The sequence below is a fragment of the Drosophila suzukii genome, chromosome 4 (assembly GCF_043229965.1).
Source record: "Drosophila suzukii chromosome 4, CBGP_Dsuzu_IsoJpt1.0, whole genome shotgun sequence".
NCBI classification, from domain to species: domain Eukaryota; kingdom Metazoa; phylum Arthropoda; class Insecta; order Diptera; family Drosophilidae; genus Drosophila; species Drosophila suzukii.
The window spans coordinates 27895-43917 of NC_092083.1; the positions used below are offsets into that span (position 1 = coordinate 27895).

At 36.2% G+C, this 16023-nt stretch overlaps 1 protein-coding gene across 8 annotated transcripts in view; it reads right to left on the reverse strand.

Moving 5' to 3' along the window:
* Positions 1-6423: 6423 nt before the first annotated feature.
* Cadps (calcium-dependent secretion activator 1) overlaps positions 6424-16023 on the reverse strand; it is a 90459-nt gene continuing 80859 nt past the window's right edge. For 7 of the 8 annotated variants that reach the window (XM_036822689.3, XM_017088629.4, XM_065867393.2 and 4 more), the window contains 4 exons: positions 7727-8036; positions 7285-7665; positions 6999-7135; positions 6424-6942 (listed from right to left, as the gene is read on the reverse strand). In XM_036822689.3, coding sequence (XP_036678584.2) covers positions 6738-6942; positions 6999-7135; positions 7285-7665; positions 7727-8036 — 1033 coding nt within the window. In that variant the 3' untranslated portion in view covers positions 6424-6737. Of the gene's footprint in view, positions 6943-6998; positions 7136-7284; positions 7666-7726; positions 8037-15096; positions 15116-16023 lie in introns of those variants that run through there. The other variant, XM_070997195.1, reaches the window with a different exon arrangement.

Genomic DNA, 16023 nt, shown 5'->3' on the forward strand with positions numbered 1-16023 from the left:
CTGCACATTACATAAAGCATGAATGGTACAAAAATAATAAATAAAATTTTGTTGTACATGAATAATAATTTGTAGTTAATTATAAATAATAATAAAACCATTAGTAATGCAAGGTTCTTAAACAACAAGTATTTTTTGTAGTTAGATTATTACATTTTCATTTTCATCAAAGTAAGCATTCCCTTCTTTTCTCCAAGTGAGAGTTACAGTGGTGGTGAGAGAGGAGTGCATTTTAAGTCAAGGAGCAGATTGAACACTAAGAGGGGAATACTGCGTATAAAAATATGTATATATGTATGTATATAAAGCAGCGGAATAGCGGCTTGAAAAAGAATGGGTAAGACAAATGGTCTGAATGGCGCCAAAAATGGTTGCGGTTAATTTTGGTTTCATGTGTCTGTCTGCTGCTCTGCTTTGCTTCTGTATATGTACGTATAATTTTATACGGGGGCTCATATAAGCTTCAATATATGTACATTTCAGGCCTCACTTCAGGGCTGAGTGATTTGTTGCACCACCGATAATATGGATTCTGGAATAGCCGTAGGTTATTTTAGGCCATAATTAGTTTTGACGGGGCAGCCAGCCAGTTAATAGGTAATACAAATCCACAAATTCATGATGTATGTATAAAAATTCTATATACACATACACACACCCAAATATACACACATACATATATGTGTCGCAATATACACAAGAAGACGTTTCCGACACGATAAAGTACATACATATGTACATATGTACATATGTACAGTGGCGTGCAAGTCTGAGCACATGTCAAATTTTGTGTGTTTATTCTTTAAATAAATTTTTAAAAATTCTTATACAATATATAACAAAATAAACTAATTGGTCTCATTATGAAAAAAAAAACAAAATAAACTCACATGTACTCAGTTATGCTCAATTTGAACTTTTCAACAAAAGTTGCACAGCTTATTCAATTAAAAGCCTTATTGCAGAATTTTACCGTTTGTTTTTGAGAAGCTTCTGTTTTAAAGTGGAGATTTTAACTAAAAACGTACGAAAACTTACGTATTTTTGCTCTTTTGTATTAGAAATAAAAAAAAAAGAAAAAATCAAGAGACGTTAAAGATTCAGTAGTAAACCTAACTGAAAATGGGTGCTCGACAGGAATAATATCCAAAAAATTAAAAATCAGCGAATCAGCAGTCATTCGTGGGCAAAAAAGGCGCAACGCGGTACCCAAGGTACAAAGAAGTGGTCCACGTCGAGTTTTGACTGATGCAGATGCAAGGCTTATGATGCAAAAAATTAAAAATGAAATAAAAATTTACACCCAAGGATGCATCCGCAGCCATAGGGAAGCCCGTCAGCCAGTGGACAGCGTGTCGAGCACTTAGGCGCATTGGATACGTCTCAGAAGTAAAAAGGAAGAAACCGGCCTTGTTTGATAAAAATATAAAAGCGCAATAAAAATATGCGAGGGCGGATAAAAATTGGAAAGTGGACGACTGAAAAAGAGTTATGTGGTCTGATGAATCTAAATTCAATCGATACCAGTCGAATGGTAAACAATATTGTTGGAAGACGTCTGAAGAATTGTTGCAGAAACGCCACGTACAAAAAACTGTGAGACACGGAGGAGGAAATGTGGTCTGGAGCTGATTTACTTGGTGGAGCGTTGGACCAATTAAGAAACTTGATGGAATTATGAAGAAGGACGACTATTTATATATTTTGCAGACCCATCTTTGCGATTTTGTTGACAAATACGCATATAAGGAGAGTGACATCACATTCCAACAAGATGGCGATCCAAAACACATGTCCAAAATCGTCAAAGAATTGATCGCAAAACAATATTTTAAGTTGATGTAGTGGCCAGCTCAGAGTCCTAATCTCAATCCTATCGAAAATTTGTGGTCGATAGGAAAAAGACGATTGGGACTCTACGAATCGGTACCAGCAAACCAGCACGAGTTGTGGCAACGAGTACAGCAAGAACTGAGAGCTATTCCAAAAGAAATCATACATTTGGAAGAAAGTATGCCAGATTGAATAAATAGCGTAATTAATTAATTAACACCATAGATATAATTTTTCTAAATTTTTTTTTCCGATTATTTTTATGGGAGTTATAACATATAGTTGTCCGAACCGGCTGGTTCCGACTTATATATTATCTGCAAAAGATATAAGACTTTTGGGAAAGTTTCAGCCCGATAGCTTTAAAGCTGAGAGACTAGAGACGGACGGACAGACGGACATGGCTAGATCGACTTGTCTAGTCAAGCTAGTCAAGAATATATATACTTTATGGAAACGTCTCCTTCACTGCGTTGCAAACTTCTGACTGAAATCAATAAACCATTTGCAAGGGTATAAAAATAAGCGTTTGTTGAAAAATTCACGTTGAGCATAAGACATAACATAAGATCAATTAGTTTATTTTGTTATATTTTGTATAAGAATTTGTTAATAATTATTCAAAAAATAAACACAAATAATTTGGATTCATTTCATTCAACATGTACATTCATGTTGTTATGTACATACATATATGTAAAACATAAATGGGCCGACTTACCATTTTGTATAAATTGTTCGCGACGTTTGTCCTCGTTTAGCACAGTTTGCTCAATTGGTACACAATACATACATAGACTTATCTCTAGGTTAAGGCAAATTATACCTAAATTCTAACCCATTTTTGGGCATTTTAGGTAATTTATTTTTCTGGGTGTAGTCCAGCCATCGAAAAGCACGTTAGTGTCCAGTAAATAAATGAGAATAAGACAAACACCAACTAAATAAAATTGAATTTGAGATACTAGCCATGTTAATTATAAACTTGTTTCAAGGTCTTAGAAATAAATGACCGACCATGTCTGCAGAGAGATTCGATCACCATGCCCATTAGATTAGTAGTCAAATGTGTCCAAATTGCAAGCAAGCCCGCGGTTGACTAGATTAAAACTAAATTCGACCATTGCTGGTTCTACTGTTACACTGAAATTTTTACCGCTAGAGCCCGCCATATAACACGTTTATTGTATGAGATCTCCCCTCTGTACTCTTTGATGTTTTCGTAGAGCCTACATTTGGGAGTGCTGGCAATGTGCCAGGGGGCTCCTGTTTTCACCCTCACATTCATTAATTAATTTCCCATTTTGATTTACCTTTTAAAGCGCAAAAAATGATACTTCGGTTTACGCAAGCTGTAATTTGTTTTCGTTTTTAAAACGACAATTTTTCCTTTGCGTAAGTAATAATCTTTGTTGCCATAAAAAGTTACGCTTTAAGGTCTATTAGATATACATATATAGATTAATTATTTTAAACAAAAGATAAGTTAAATGTACGAAAGTTAATGAAAGGCAAATTGTAATGGTGGTACAAAAATGTTATTTCCCATTGCTTTTCTAAAAACCTACTCCCTTTAGCTGCGTAACAGGTATCTGATAGTCCAAGTACTCGACTAGTGTACTTCCTTATTTAATTTTGTATACCTGTTACTCGTAGATCAAGAGGGTATACTATAATAGACGGAAAGTATGTAACAGGTAGAAGGAAGCGTTTCCGACCCCATAAAGCATATACATTCTTGATCAGGATCACTAGCCTAGTCGATCTATCCATGTCCGTCTTAACATACTTTCCGACGAACCTAGTGCACCCTTTTACGAAAGTTATTATAGCTTAATTTGTGCTGGGGTTGACAATGGACGAATGTGCGTTTTTAAGATGTATAAGAAAATCTAAGCATTTAGCGCGCGACAAAAATAGAAATGATTTTTTTACTACCTGCTCAACTTACGATTGCAGCAATACGTGAAGGAATATTTTGATGCAGCTAATTTTATAGTGATTCTAATTCTTTATTATTAAAAATGTAAGTATTTAAGTATATTTAAGTATTTTTATACCCGTTACTCCTAGAGTAAAAGGGTATACTAGATTCGTCGGAAAGATGTAACAGGCAGAAGGAAGCGTTTCCGACCACATAAAGAATATATATTATTGATCAGGATCACTAGCCAAGTCGATCTAGCCATGTCCGTCTGTCCGTCTGTATGTCCGTCCGGATGAACGCTGAGATCTCGGAAACTATATGATCAAGGCTATTGAGATTTGGCATGCAGATTCCTGACCTTTTTACGTAGCGCAAGTTTGTTTCAGCAGCGTGCCACGCCCACTTAAACTTCAAAAAATCTTAAGTATGAACGCGGATAACTCGGAAACTATCAAAGATAGAGAATTGGGATTTCAGATTTAGATTTCGTAGCCTTGAGCGCAGCGCAAGTTTGTTACGCGAATATGCCACGCCCACTCTAACGCCCACAAACCGCCCAAACCTGTAGCGTCCACAATTTTCATGCTAGAAAAAAATTATTAACTGAAATGTATTAGTCTCGTCAATACCTTTCGATTGACCCAATCGCCACGCCCACTCTAACGCCCAAAACGCTTGAATCTGTCTACCGCCCACAAACCTACATATTGTGATCAGAGGTAGGTGGCGCATTTCATGCATGCATATCTCCATTTTCCTTTTGTCCCTTTAGCTGACTAACGGGTATCTGATAGTAGAGGTACTCGACTACAGCGTTCTTCCTTGTTTATCCATAAAATCGTTAGTACTCAAGATCCCCAATATCTATACAATAAGCTAGCACCATCATTATCTCAAAGGACTCAAATTTTAATTCTTCCAATATATAAGATCCTGTGTTCAAATAGACAATTCTCCATAAATGCCAACCGGCTTTGGAATAACCTACCTCAGCTAGAGGGACCAAAGGGAAATGGAGATATACAAGCAGCCAAATGAGATTGAAATGCGCCAACTACCTGTGATCTCAATATATGGTTATGTGGGCGGTAGACAGATTTAAGCGTTATAGGCGTTAGAGTGGACGTGGCAAACTTTTTTGGATCAATCGATAGATATTGACGAAACCAATAAATTTTAAAATTGTATATTTAGCATGAAAATTGTGGGCGCCACAGGTTTGGGCGCTTTGTGGGCGTTAGAGTGGGCGCGGCACATTCGCGTAACAAACTTGCGCTGCGTACAAGGCTACGGAATCTATATCTGAGATCCCAATTCTTTGTCTTTGATAGCTTCCGAGATATTCGCGTTCATATCCACGATTTTTTTTAAGTTTGTGGGCGGTTTGTGGGTTTTCACGTTGGCGTGGCAAATTTTTATTTTGGATCAATCAAAAGGTATTGATGAGAACAATGGATTCCAGTTAAAATTATTATTCTAGCATAAAAACTGTAGGAGCCACAGTTCTGGGTGGTTTGAGGGCGTTAGAGTGGGTGTGGCACTTTACTGAAACAATCTTGCGCTGCGCAGGAATCTCAGGAATCTGCATGCCTAATCCCAGTGTTGTAGCTTTTATAGTTTCCGAGATCTCAGCGTTCATACGGACAGACGGACATGGCAAGATCGACTCGGCTAGTGATCCTGATTAAGAATATATATACTTTATGGGGTCGGAAACGCTTCCTTTTGCCTGTAACATACTTTCCCTTTTACTCTACGACTTGGCATGTATTTTATTGGGCTTCCTGCGCAGAGTAAATTTGTTTCAGCAGGGTGCTACGCCCACTCTAATGCCCACAATCGCCCATAAAGCTAAAACCCGTTCAGCGCCCACATTTTTTTTTAAATTATGTAAAAACTCAAATGAGATTTTGTTCTTATTATCAATACCCGTCTACATGCCATTATTCAAGTTCAACCATTAACTAAAAAATTATAGCCAAACTATAATAAACAAGGAAGAACGCTATAGACGAGTACTAGCGCCACTTAGGTTTCATGCTATGTCGCGTTAGTGTAATCTCGTAAACAGCCGATAGGAATGAACGATAGGTGTCGTTTTTTTGTTAGCTGAGTCGATAGTCGAGGCAGTTGACTATAGCATTTCCTCTTTTTTTAAAGTTATAACCGTTAAGGTTTCTGTAAAAAGATAAATAGTAAACATTTATAACAAACAATTTTGTTATGTAAAAGCATGTGTGTTATTTTATTCGTTTATCTATTAACAGGTAGAAACTCATCAATTTATTTTTCTGACAGCAAAGTAAGTGTTACTCATAGAATTATTAGGGATTGTAAGTAAATGATGTAACAGTTTGTGAAACGCCGTGTATATTCGGTTTGTTGTAACGAAGAAAATAATTATATATCTCTTAAATCTTTAAGAATGCACAATATACTTAAGCTATAAAGAGAACTGGTTTCTGAACCCTCACCATGGGCTTTGTTTTTTCAGCCAATGATGAGCCAAATATATGTTTTCATTTACGAATAACGTAAAGATTTTATTCTTTTGAGCAGGCATAGTAGGTCAGGTAACAGCTCAGCTTTCAGTTATGGAGTGCAAGAGACCATAGTATTAATATATCCTTGAAACTCATACAATAAACTATACTATTTATATATATTTTTAGATTAAGTTAGGATTTATTACGTTATATTTAGTAAAGAAGTAATAGGGTAGTAAATTTGTATTTATTTAGAACATCAAAGAAGCAAAAGGAGAAATAGCTATATAAGTTTTCCTATAATAAAGTGGCTAGATAACTATTTTTGGGTGTAAACAACTTATTGACAAAGGTATAAAATCCTTTTTAAGTTGTGTATTTGCATATCATTATTGGGATCTAAAACCATTAATAAATGTAAAATGAATAAATTAGGAAATGTAAAATAATACTTTAAAAGCTATTCCTTAAAGAATTAAAAATACTAGCGTCTAAAACCAACTTCCACTTCCCAACTTTGAACTAAGCCCGCCGATGCCTTTGCCGAGTAAATTACCCACACGCCCGGCAACCACGTTGGTAACAGCAGCAGCTTGGGCGGCAGCAATTTTTGGTTTTGGTAAGCCCCTTGGTATGTTAGAGGTAGATTCGTCGCCAGTGTCTTCTTCTTCCCCTTCTCGAATATCGTCGCAAGGTCTGAATAAGAACAAATCTTTTTATAAGTTTTTGTTTTAATGCAAAAGTCAACTTACTCATCTTCGTTAATGTCGGGCATTGTTAAAGCACAAGTCGCTTCTTCTGTAGCCATTCGCTGTGCGACCGCTTGATATGCTTTAGAATTTAACTTATCTTCCAATACGCCTTGTAATTCGAAGTCTGAATATATTTTCTAAATTAAAAAGAATGTTATATTGCTTTTAGCCACATTAAATATAGTATTTTTTTATATAAATCAAGGTTTATAATGCTGTTTGTCAACAGTAAATACATGTGTAACAAAAAAAACGTAGCTTCTTTTGTATAATGCTTGTGTATTACCTTGATTATATGAGAAATAGATGAAACTTGAGCGTAGTGCAGAGCGTGGTCCAAACGTTCCGAAAGCCAATTACAAAGCATATTAATCTGCTGTGAATACCACTGCTCAAAGAAATTTAAGGTCCATAAATCGTCGCCAATTTTTCCTCGTACTTGATCCATATTATTTCTAAAGAAATTTACATATCCTTGCCCGAGATCCTTTCCTGAGCTCGATACATTTGTAAAACTAAGAATCGAGCCGATTAGGCTACCCTCGTCGTAGCGTGCTAACTTTGACAAAGTCGACTCTAGCACTGACATAAGTTTACCACTTAGACCTTGTGTCATAGCTACATTCGCTTTGTCGATTTGGTCGTCAATTTTTGCATGAAATTTATACTACATAAAACAAATATATTTAATAGTTTTAATTTAATTTTTGCAAAATTAAATGTCTTACCAAATCAATGCCGTCAATAGTAGTCAATTTAAAGCTTTGATTTTTAGCATCTAATATCACATTGACCATAGCGCACATTTCAGAAGGTAAAATATAATCAGTTGATATGAAGGCAATGTTTTTTTTTAGCCAGGACTGAAAAGACGAATCAGTTCGTTGTATACATTGCTCTATCATATCGACGGCCATCATTTTAAGTCGCTGTTCTAAATGTTGTCGAAACTCTGCGTCTGGCCAGTGCAGATCTCTTATGAACGACTGTAGAGCATCTAGTTTCCAAAATAAATCTTCGGAGGTGGCACACCCGTTTCTAAGCACAAAAACACCAAATTTTAGATAAATTAGATTTTTTGAATCATGAATTTGAGATATATATGTATGGTAACATAAAATATTGGTTCATTAAGAAGCATTTTTAAAAAAATCATTAGTTCAATGGATTTTATGCGCAGCACTGAGCACAACATAAGACACTGCTAATATATTTTTTTTTCTTACTCACGTTAGGTTACCTCTTCAACAAAATAAACAAATTGATAAGTTATAACTTATATTATTCAGGCCTAAAGTGCAATAGCCAATTAAAAAAGTAAATGTATTTATAGGCATGCTACCGCTTTACTTTATATATTTAACGTTAAATGATTTCATATTCGCAAAAACATTTTTTTTTGTGTCACGTTTAAGAAGTTTTAAAACTTGTGCGATATTTTATTTATTTGCCTAATGTGCTACAGTGGCCGAAATTGCCAGTCTGATTTATTTTACATTTTTATGAGATTGTGAAAGTTTGTTCTAAGATTCCAAGACAATGCATCCCTGTATTCCTAGGAAATACTATCACAGTTTTATATTCACTGGGTACGAACTATATTAGCTTTTACAGTAAACAAATGAATTTTCAATGGCATAATTCATAGCTAAACCCGATTGCATTAAAAAGTAAACATTTTTAAGATAATATATATATCAGCCAACATATTATATAACTATTTAAATTTATTGGCTGATATGTATATTTATTATTTATATAAAGCTAACTTAAAACGAAAGACTAAGGCTTTCGGCTCGTCTGGGTTCAAACAAAGGCTGAAATATATATTATTTTAGAAATGTTTACTTTTTAGTGCAATAGTGGGAAGCTCATGAAATATGCCCTTAAAAAATATTTCAGCCAATATTATAATATTTCTATATATATATTATATTTCAAAAATATTACAATATTTATATATATTTATTATATTTCGTTGACTTTCATATATTTTTAAAGTTTTTTATTGCATTTATAAACTAAATAAGTCTATGGATTGTAGTTATTCTTGTATGTGGTGAGTTGTCATTAAAGTAAGGCTCGGTTTTATCTAAATTTGAATCCTTATCTCGCAGACTTTTATTGTAGGGCTCATAGAAGCAATAGCCTAGCAGTTTATGTTTAAGGATCTGTAGTCGCCGTTCCCCAAATATATCGAGCGAATTTGGGGTACAATAGTATGCTAATAAGTAGTACATATTTAGTAGTAGAAGTAAGTTTCTATAAAAAAAACAAGGAAGAGCGCTATAGTCGAGTACCCCGACTATCAGATACCCGTTACTCAGCTAAAGGGAACAAAGGGAAATGGAGATATGCAAGCAGCCAAATGAGATTGAAATGCGCATCCTTCCGGCGGTAGACAGATTTAAGCGTTATGGGCGTTAGAGCGGGCGTGGCAAATTCAATCAATAGGTATTGACGAGACCAATACATTTCAGTTAAAATTTTTTATTTAGCATGAAAATTGTGGGCGCCACAGGGTTGGGCGGTTTGTGGGCGTTGGAGTGGGCATGGCATAGTCGCTTAACAAATTTGCGCTGCGCTCAAGGCTACGAAATCTAAATCTGAAATCCCAATTCTCTATCTTTAATAGTTTCCGAGATATCCGCGTTCATATTTACAATTTGTTGACAGGGTTGGGCGGCTTGTGGGCGTTAGAGTGGGCGTGGCATATTCGCGTAACAAACTTGCGCTGCGCTCACTATCTACCTTGACTATCAGATACCCGTTACTCAGCTAAAGGGACCAAAGGGAGCTGTAGATGTGCAAGCAGCAAACGAGATTGTAATGCGCCATCTACCCGTGATCTCAAACTATTTTTGGGTCAATCGATAGGTATTGACTAGACAAATACATTTCAGTTAACATTTTTTTTTAGCATGAAAATTGTAAGCGCCACAGTTTGAGCGGTTTCTGGGCGTTAGAGTGGGCGCGGCAACCCGTTGAAATAAACTTGCGCTGCGCAAGAATCTTTAGAATGCATGCGTAATCCTCACTATCTAGCTTTTATAGTTTCCGAGATCTCAGCATTCATTCGGACAGACTTACAGAGAGGCGGTCATGGCTAGATCAACCCGGCTAGTGATCCTGATGAAGAATATATACACTTTATGGGGTCGGAAACGCATCCTTCTACCTGTTACATACTTTCCGACGATTCTAGTATACCCTTTTACTCTATGAGTAGTAGGTATAAAATAATCGAGTATACCCTATTACTATACGAGTAAAGGGTATAATTATAACAGACGTTGTCTGTTGTTTTCTCTTCCTCTAAAAAAATTTGTTGTCTTACTTTGTTCTTGAATTAATAAATGGGTGTATATAATGAAAGCTATCAAAGACGACTGTCTGGTAAATGTTGCACCTAGTTTGCCATCTCTCCATCTCATAAAATTGCACTCAATGTGCATGCATTTGTTCTTAGAGGTTGTATGACAAAATTATCTGCAGTAAAGAGGAATTAAAAGAATTGATCGGCCTTCCAGCTTCTACTTCTAAAAGTTTTACACAAGTTCGAATGTCCCAGTCATCTTCTGGTTTTCTATTCCAATATATTTTCACGGAATATCTGTTCCCTATGTTATTACGCCGTTAACTTTCGAAAAAACCGAATACTTTTTGATTGAGTTTTTGTGTTGAAATTGCTTTAAAATTTAAAAATTGTAATTAGTTATTGGGAGATAGAGCAACGAGTGTATATAAGTAAAAATATTGAACATTTGAGCTGTTTGGGGCCAGTGGGGATACCCCAGTTTATTAGCGACCACCGAGCCCCCCTTTTTTATTTATTTTTAAAGTGCACAGCAAAGCTCCTTGTTTCCGAGATTTATCCTCACACCTATTTCGACAATATTTCCACTGTTTCACCGAATATCCACGTAAGATAGTTTACCCTAAAACTTATATATCTGGCAAACGGAAGGCACGATTTACATAAATTAAAAGCAGGTGGGTTTGTCTTTACATGGACGATTACGAGACAAATAGTGCATTTTACTTAGCCATAGATGACCAAGCAGTTAGTTATGATTTTGAAAAATAAACTGATTGAATTTTCACAAAGCACATACGGTTGTTATTATTTTCTAATGTAGTGTTTTGGAAAAATGTTTTGCTGTATTTGGTGAGGAATAACGTTTTATGAGTATGGCGCTTTTTCCTACCGTTGAAAAAGCCTTTTCAAATCTTAATTTAAGTCTATCCTTCACAGATTAAAACAATCGTATATCCTTTTAGAAAATAAAATTGATTTATTTAAAAAAAATGTAATTATATTGTCGAAATAGGTATGAGGATAAGTCTAGGAAACGATATGCTTTGATCTCAAGGTGGTACTGTGCACTTTAAAAATAAAAAAAGGGTGACTGGGTTGACTTTGAGCACCCCATATGTTAATCAGCACTAGACGAGACTTGCGCTGCACAAGAATCTCTAGATATCCTAGATAGCCATATCCCATAATTCTAGCTTTTATAGTTTTCGAGATAACAGCTTTCATACGTACGAACAGACAGACGGACATGGCTAGATCGACTCAGCTAGTAATCATGATCAAAAATATATAAATTTTATGTGATCGAAAACGCTTCCTTCTACATGTTACATACTTTCCGACGAATCTAGTGTACCCATTTACTTAATGAGTAACGGTTATAATAGTGTACTTAAGGCTGACAATCATCTCTGTCCAAAAGGCATCGAAACAAAAATTTCCATCCAAAAATGACAGTCGAAAAATTTTATGAACTGAATTTGTATAAAGGTTTTCTTTTCGTTGTCTTTTTGATCGCGGAGATGAAGATATTTTTCGTTTTACAAGTGTATATGTTGTATGTGCTTTGGAGAAATCAGGTAGGTGTTCCGACTTACATGCCTAAAGTGTAACAACTTACACAAAATAGACAAAATGGTTTGTTTCTTTTTTTATAAAATGTACATTTAATAATTACATTTCTACAAGCGTAAAGAACACATATTTTAGAAAACAAGAAAGGAACTTAACTTCGGCAAGCCGAAGTTTGTATACCCTTGCAGTTATAATTATTAAATTTAAAAATTCAAAAAATGATATTCCAAATAGTATAAGATAATATGTCAAAAGACACCGAAGTTATAATTTGTTTCATATTGTTTTCCCACCAATTTTTCGATTGTCCCAATGGCGTTTGGATGCTGTGTACGGTGACTCTTCTCCTTCGATGGCGACCCTCAAAAATTGTTTTAACGAGTTTCAACTTGGTCACACGTCGGTTTTTGATGAGCCATTCCTAGGTGCCCCGAAAACGACTACCACGGCGGATAACGTGACAAAAATCCACGATCTCGTATTGGCAGACCGCCGATTGAAGATACGCGAGGTAGCTGAGACAGTAGGCAAGTCAAAAGGCCGCGTGGGTCATATCCTGCATGAAATTTTGGGCATGAGAAAGCTGTCGACGCGATGGGTGCCGCGTTTGCTCACTCCGGACAACAAACGCAACCGTGAGACCACTTCAGAGCAGTGTTTGACGCTGTTTAAGCTCGATCCGAAGGAGTTTCTGCGTCGTTTCGTGACCGTCGACGAAACATGGATCCACTGGTACACACCAGAGACCAAGGAAAAGTCGAAACAGTAGACTTTACCCGGCGAACCTGCTCCGAAGAAGGCGAAGACTGTCCCATCGGCCGGAAAGGTTTTTTGGGATTCACAAGGTGTGATCTACATCGACTACCTGGAGAAGGGCAAAACGGTCACTATGCCGAATTATTGGGCCGATTCGCCACCGAATTGCAGAAAATACGGTCCCATTTGGCGAAGAAAAAAGTGCTCTTCCATCATGACAACGCACCGGCACACACTTCCGCCCTCGCCATGGCCAAATTGGTCGAATTGGGCTACGAACTGCTACCCCATCCACCATATTCTCCAGATTTGGCCCCATGTGACTTCTTTTTGTTTCCAAACTTGAAAAAGTCACTCGCTGGATAGAAATTTGCGTCGAACGAGAAGGTCGTCGCCGCCACAGAGGCCTATTTTGCAGACCTCGAGAAATCGTATTTTTCAGACGGGTTAAAGAAGTTGGAGCATCGCTTGGTCAAGGGTATCGAGCTAAAGGGAGATTATGTTGAGAAATAAATAGCCACTTTTCCAACATTTTAGTTTTTCTTTTGGAGGCTAAGTACTTATCGGACCACCCTCGTACAATACATTTCTTAACCCATTCAGTATTTATTGAAAAGGACGAATTTGTGTAAATCTACTTTTTAAACTTTTTTCCTCGACTTGAAAACTTAATTTTTTTTGTGCAAAAAGTTTCTTTAAACAAAAATATTAGTAACTGCAAACAAAAAATTTCAAAAATCTTTTTGGTTATATTTTTTATGATTTTTAAAAACGTTTAGAAACATGAATTTGAGCCATTTTTTTCTTTTTCTCATACAAATTTTTTCCGACATTGTCACCTTCAAAAATTAAAAAAAAAATATAAGCAAATTGTTTTTTGAAAAATTATTTTTTCAGTTACTATTATTTTTGTTTGAAGAAATTTTTTGCACCAAAAAAATTAAGTTTTCAGATGGAGGTAAAAAGTTTAAAAAGTAGATGTCTACACAAATTCGTCCTTTTGAATAAGTACTGAATGGGTTAAGAAATTAACATACCTTTTCATTGATGCCAAAGTTTACAAAAAGTAAGTTCAAATTATGAGTACATTTAACTTTTGTTTTGTCAAAATACTTAAGACGAGCAGTGTATGTTAAAAAACACCGCTGCTATCATTTTTTTCATATTATTTTCCCACCAATTTTTCGATCGTTCCTATAGCAGCTATATTATATAGACGGCCGATTTTGATAAAATTAAATTCGAAATTCAGAACTAATTAAAAAATGTAATTCCCAAGCGTAGGAGTTTATATGTTAGAAAACACCAAAGATATCGTTTTTTTACATTTTTTTTCCGATTATTCCTATGGGAGCTATAAGATACAGTTGTCCGATCCAGCTGGTTCCGACTTATATACTACCTGCAAAAGGAATAAGACTTTTGGGAAAGTTTCAACCCGATAGACTGAGAAACTAGTTTGCGTAGAAACGGACAGACAGACGGACATGGCTAGATCGACTCGTCTAGTGATGCTGATCAAGAATATATATACTTTATGGGGTCGGAAACGTCTCCTTCACTACGTTGCAAACTTGGGACTGAAATCATAATACCCTCTGCAAGGGTATAATGAAAGTTGATTGTTTTGGTCAATATCTTAAGCGTCCGTCTTATCGCATCGCTCAATTAGTTCGCGGCCCGACATATAAGGAGCAGTAGTAAGCAAATATAGATATTTTTTATCGAAAGTGTCGATTATCATAAGCTCTGTGTAAAAATTATACAACTCTGTGACCACGTGCTTTTAAGTTACAAATTTTTAAGTAATACAACCTTTGGGTTTTTCTACAATATGGAAAAAAAGGAGTTTCGTGTCCTGATTAAGCACTGTTTTTTGGTAGGAAAAAATACAGTAGAAGCAAAAGTTTGGCTTGATAAACATTACCCAGATTCTTCTCCGGGAAAATCAACCATCAAAGATTGGTACAATGAATTTAAACGTGGTCGTGTGGACACCAAAGACGCTGAACGCAGTGGTCGCCCAAAAACAGCAGTTACGCCAGAAAATGTGGCAAAAATCCGAAAAATGGTATTGGCCGATCGCAAATTGAAATTAAAGGAGATAGCTGATGCCTCAAAGATATCGGAAGGCAGCGTGTTTACGATATTACATGAACATTTGGACATGAGAAAGCTCTGCTCGAAGTGGGTGCCGCGATTGCTAACACCGGACCAAAAGCAACAACGCGTCGATGCTTCCGAGACGTGTTTAAGCATGTTGAAGCGCAATAGGACCGATTTTTTTCGCCGTTACGTAACCATGGATGAAACCTGGATACACCACTATACTCCAGAATCCAGTCGTCAGTCTTCTGAGTGGATGGTAGCCGGTGAAAGCCGTCCGAAGCGTCCCAAAACACAAATATCGGCGGGTAAGGTTATGGCTTCTGTATTTTGGGATGCACATGGGATTTTATTTATAGACTACCTGGAAAAAGGTAAAACAATAAACAGCGAATATTATATAAAACTGCTGGATCGATTGGATCGCGTTGTCAAGGAAAAACGTCCACATATGGCCAAGAAGAAACCACTGTTTCACCAGGATAATGCACCATGCCACAAGTCTATGGCAACAATGGTGAAATTGAGTGAATTGAGGTTCGAACTTCTGCCGCACCCACCTTATTCTCCAGATATGGCCCCCAGTGACTACTGGCTTTTTTCAGATCTCAAAAAGCACCTCCAAGGCAAGAGATATCGATCAAATGAAGAGCTGATTGTCGATACTGAGACCTATTTTGAGGGTAAAAGTTCATCTTTCTACAAAAATGGCATAGAAAGGTTGGAGAAGCGCTGGACTGAGTGTATAGCCGTAGATGGAAACTATATTGATGAATAAAACAAAATTTTCAAAAAAAAAAGTGTTTTTCCTTGTTAGGCCGGGAACTTATTGAGCGGTGTGATATAAGCCTTAAATGTTGCTTAGAGATTACAGCTTTCATACTTACGAACAGACAGACGGACATGGCTAGATCGACTCATGATCAATAGTAATCATGATCAAAAATATATATATTTTGTGGTGTCGAAAACGCTGTGTAACCATTTACTTAATGAGTAACGGGTATAATAGTGTACTTAAGGCTGATAATCATCTCTGTCCAAAAGGCATCAAAACCAAAATTTCCATGCAAAAATGACAGTCGAAAAATTTAATGAACCGAATGTACATAAAGATATTTTTTTCGCTGACTGTTTGATTGAGGTAAGTAACAGGCTTTGAACAGAATTTCAATAAACCTTATCCGTTATATACAAAAAAATTCGCGGAGATGTAGATATTTTTCGTTGTACAAGTGTATACGATATATGTGCATTGGAGAAGTCAGGTAG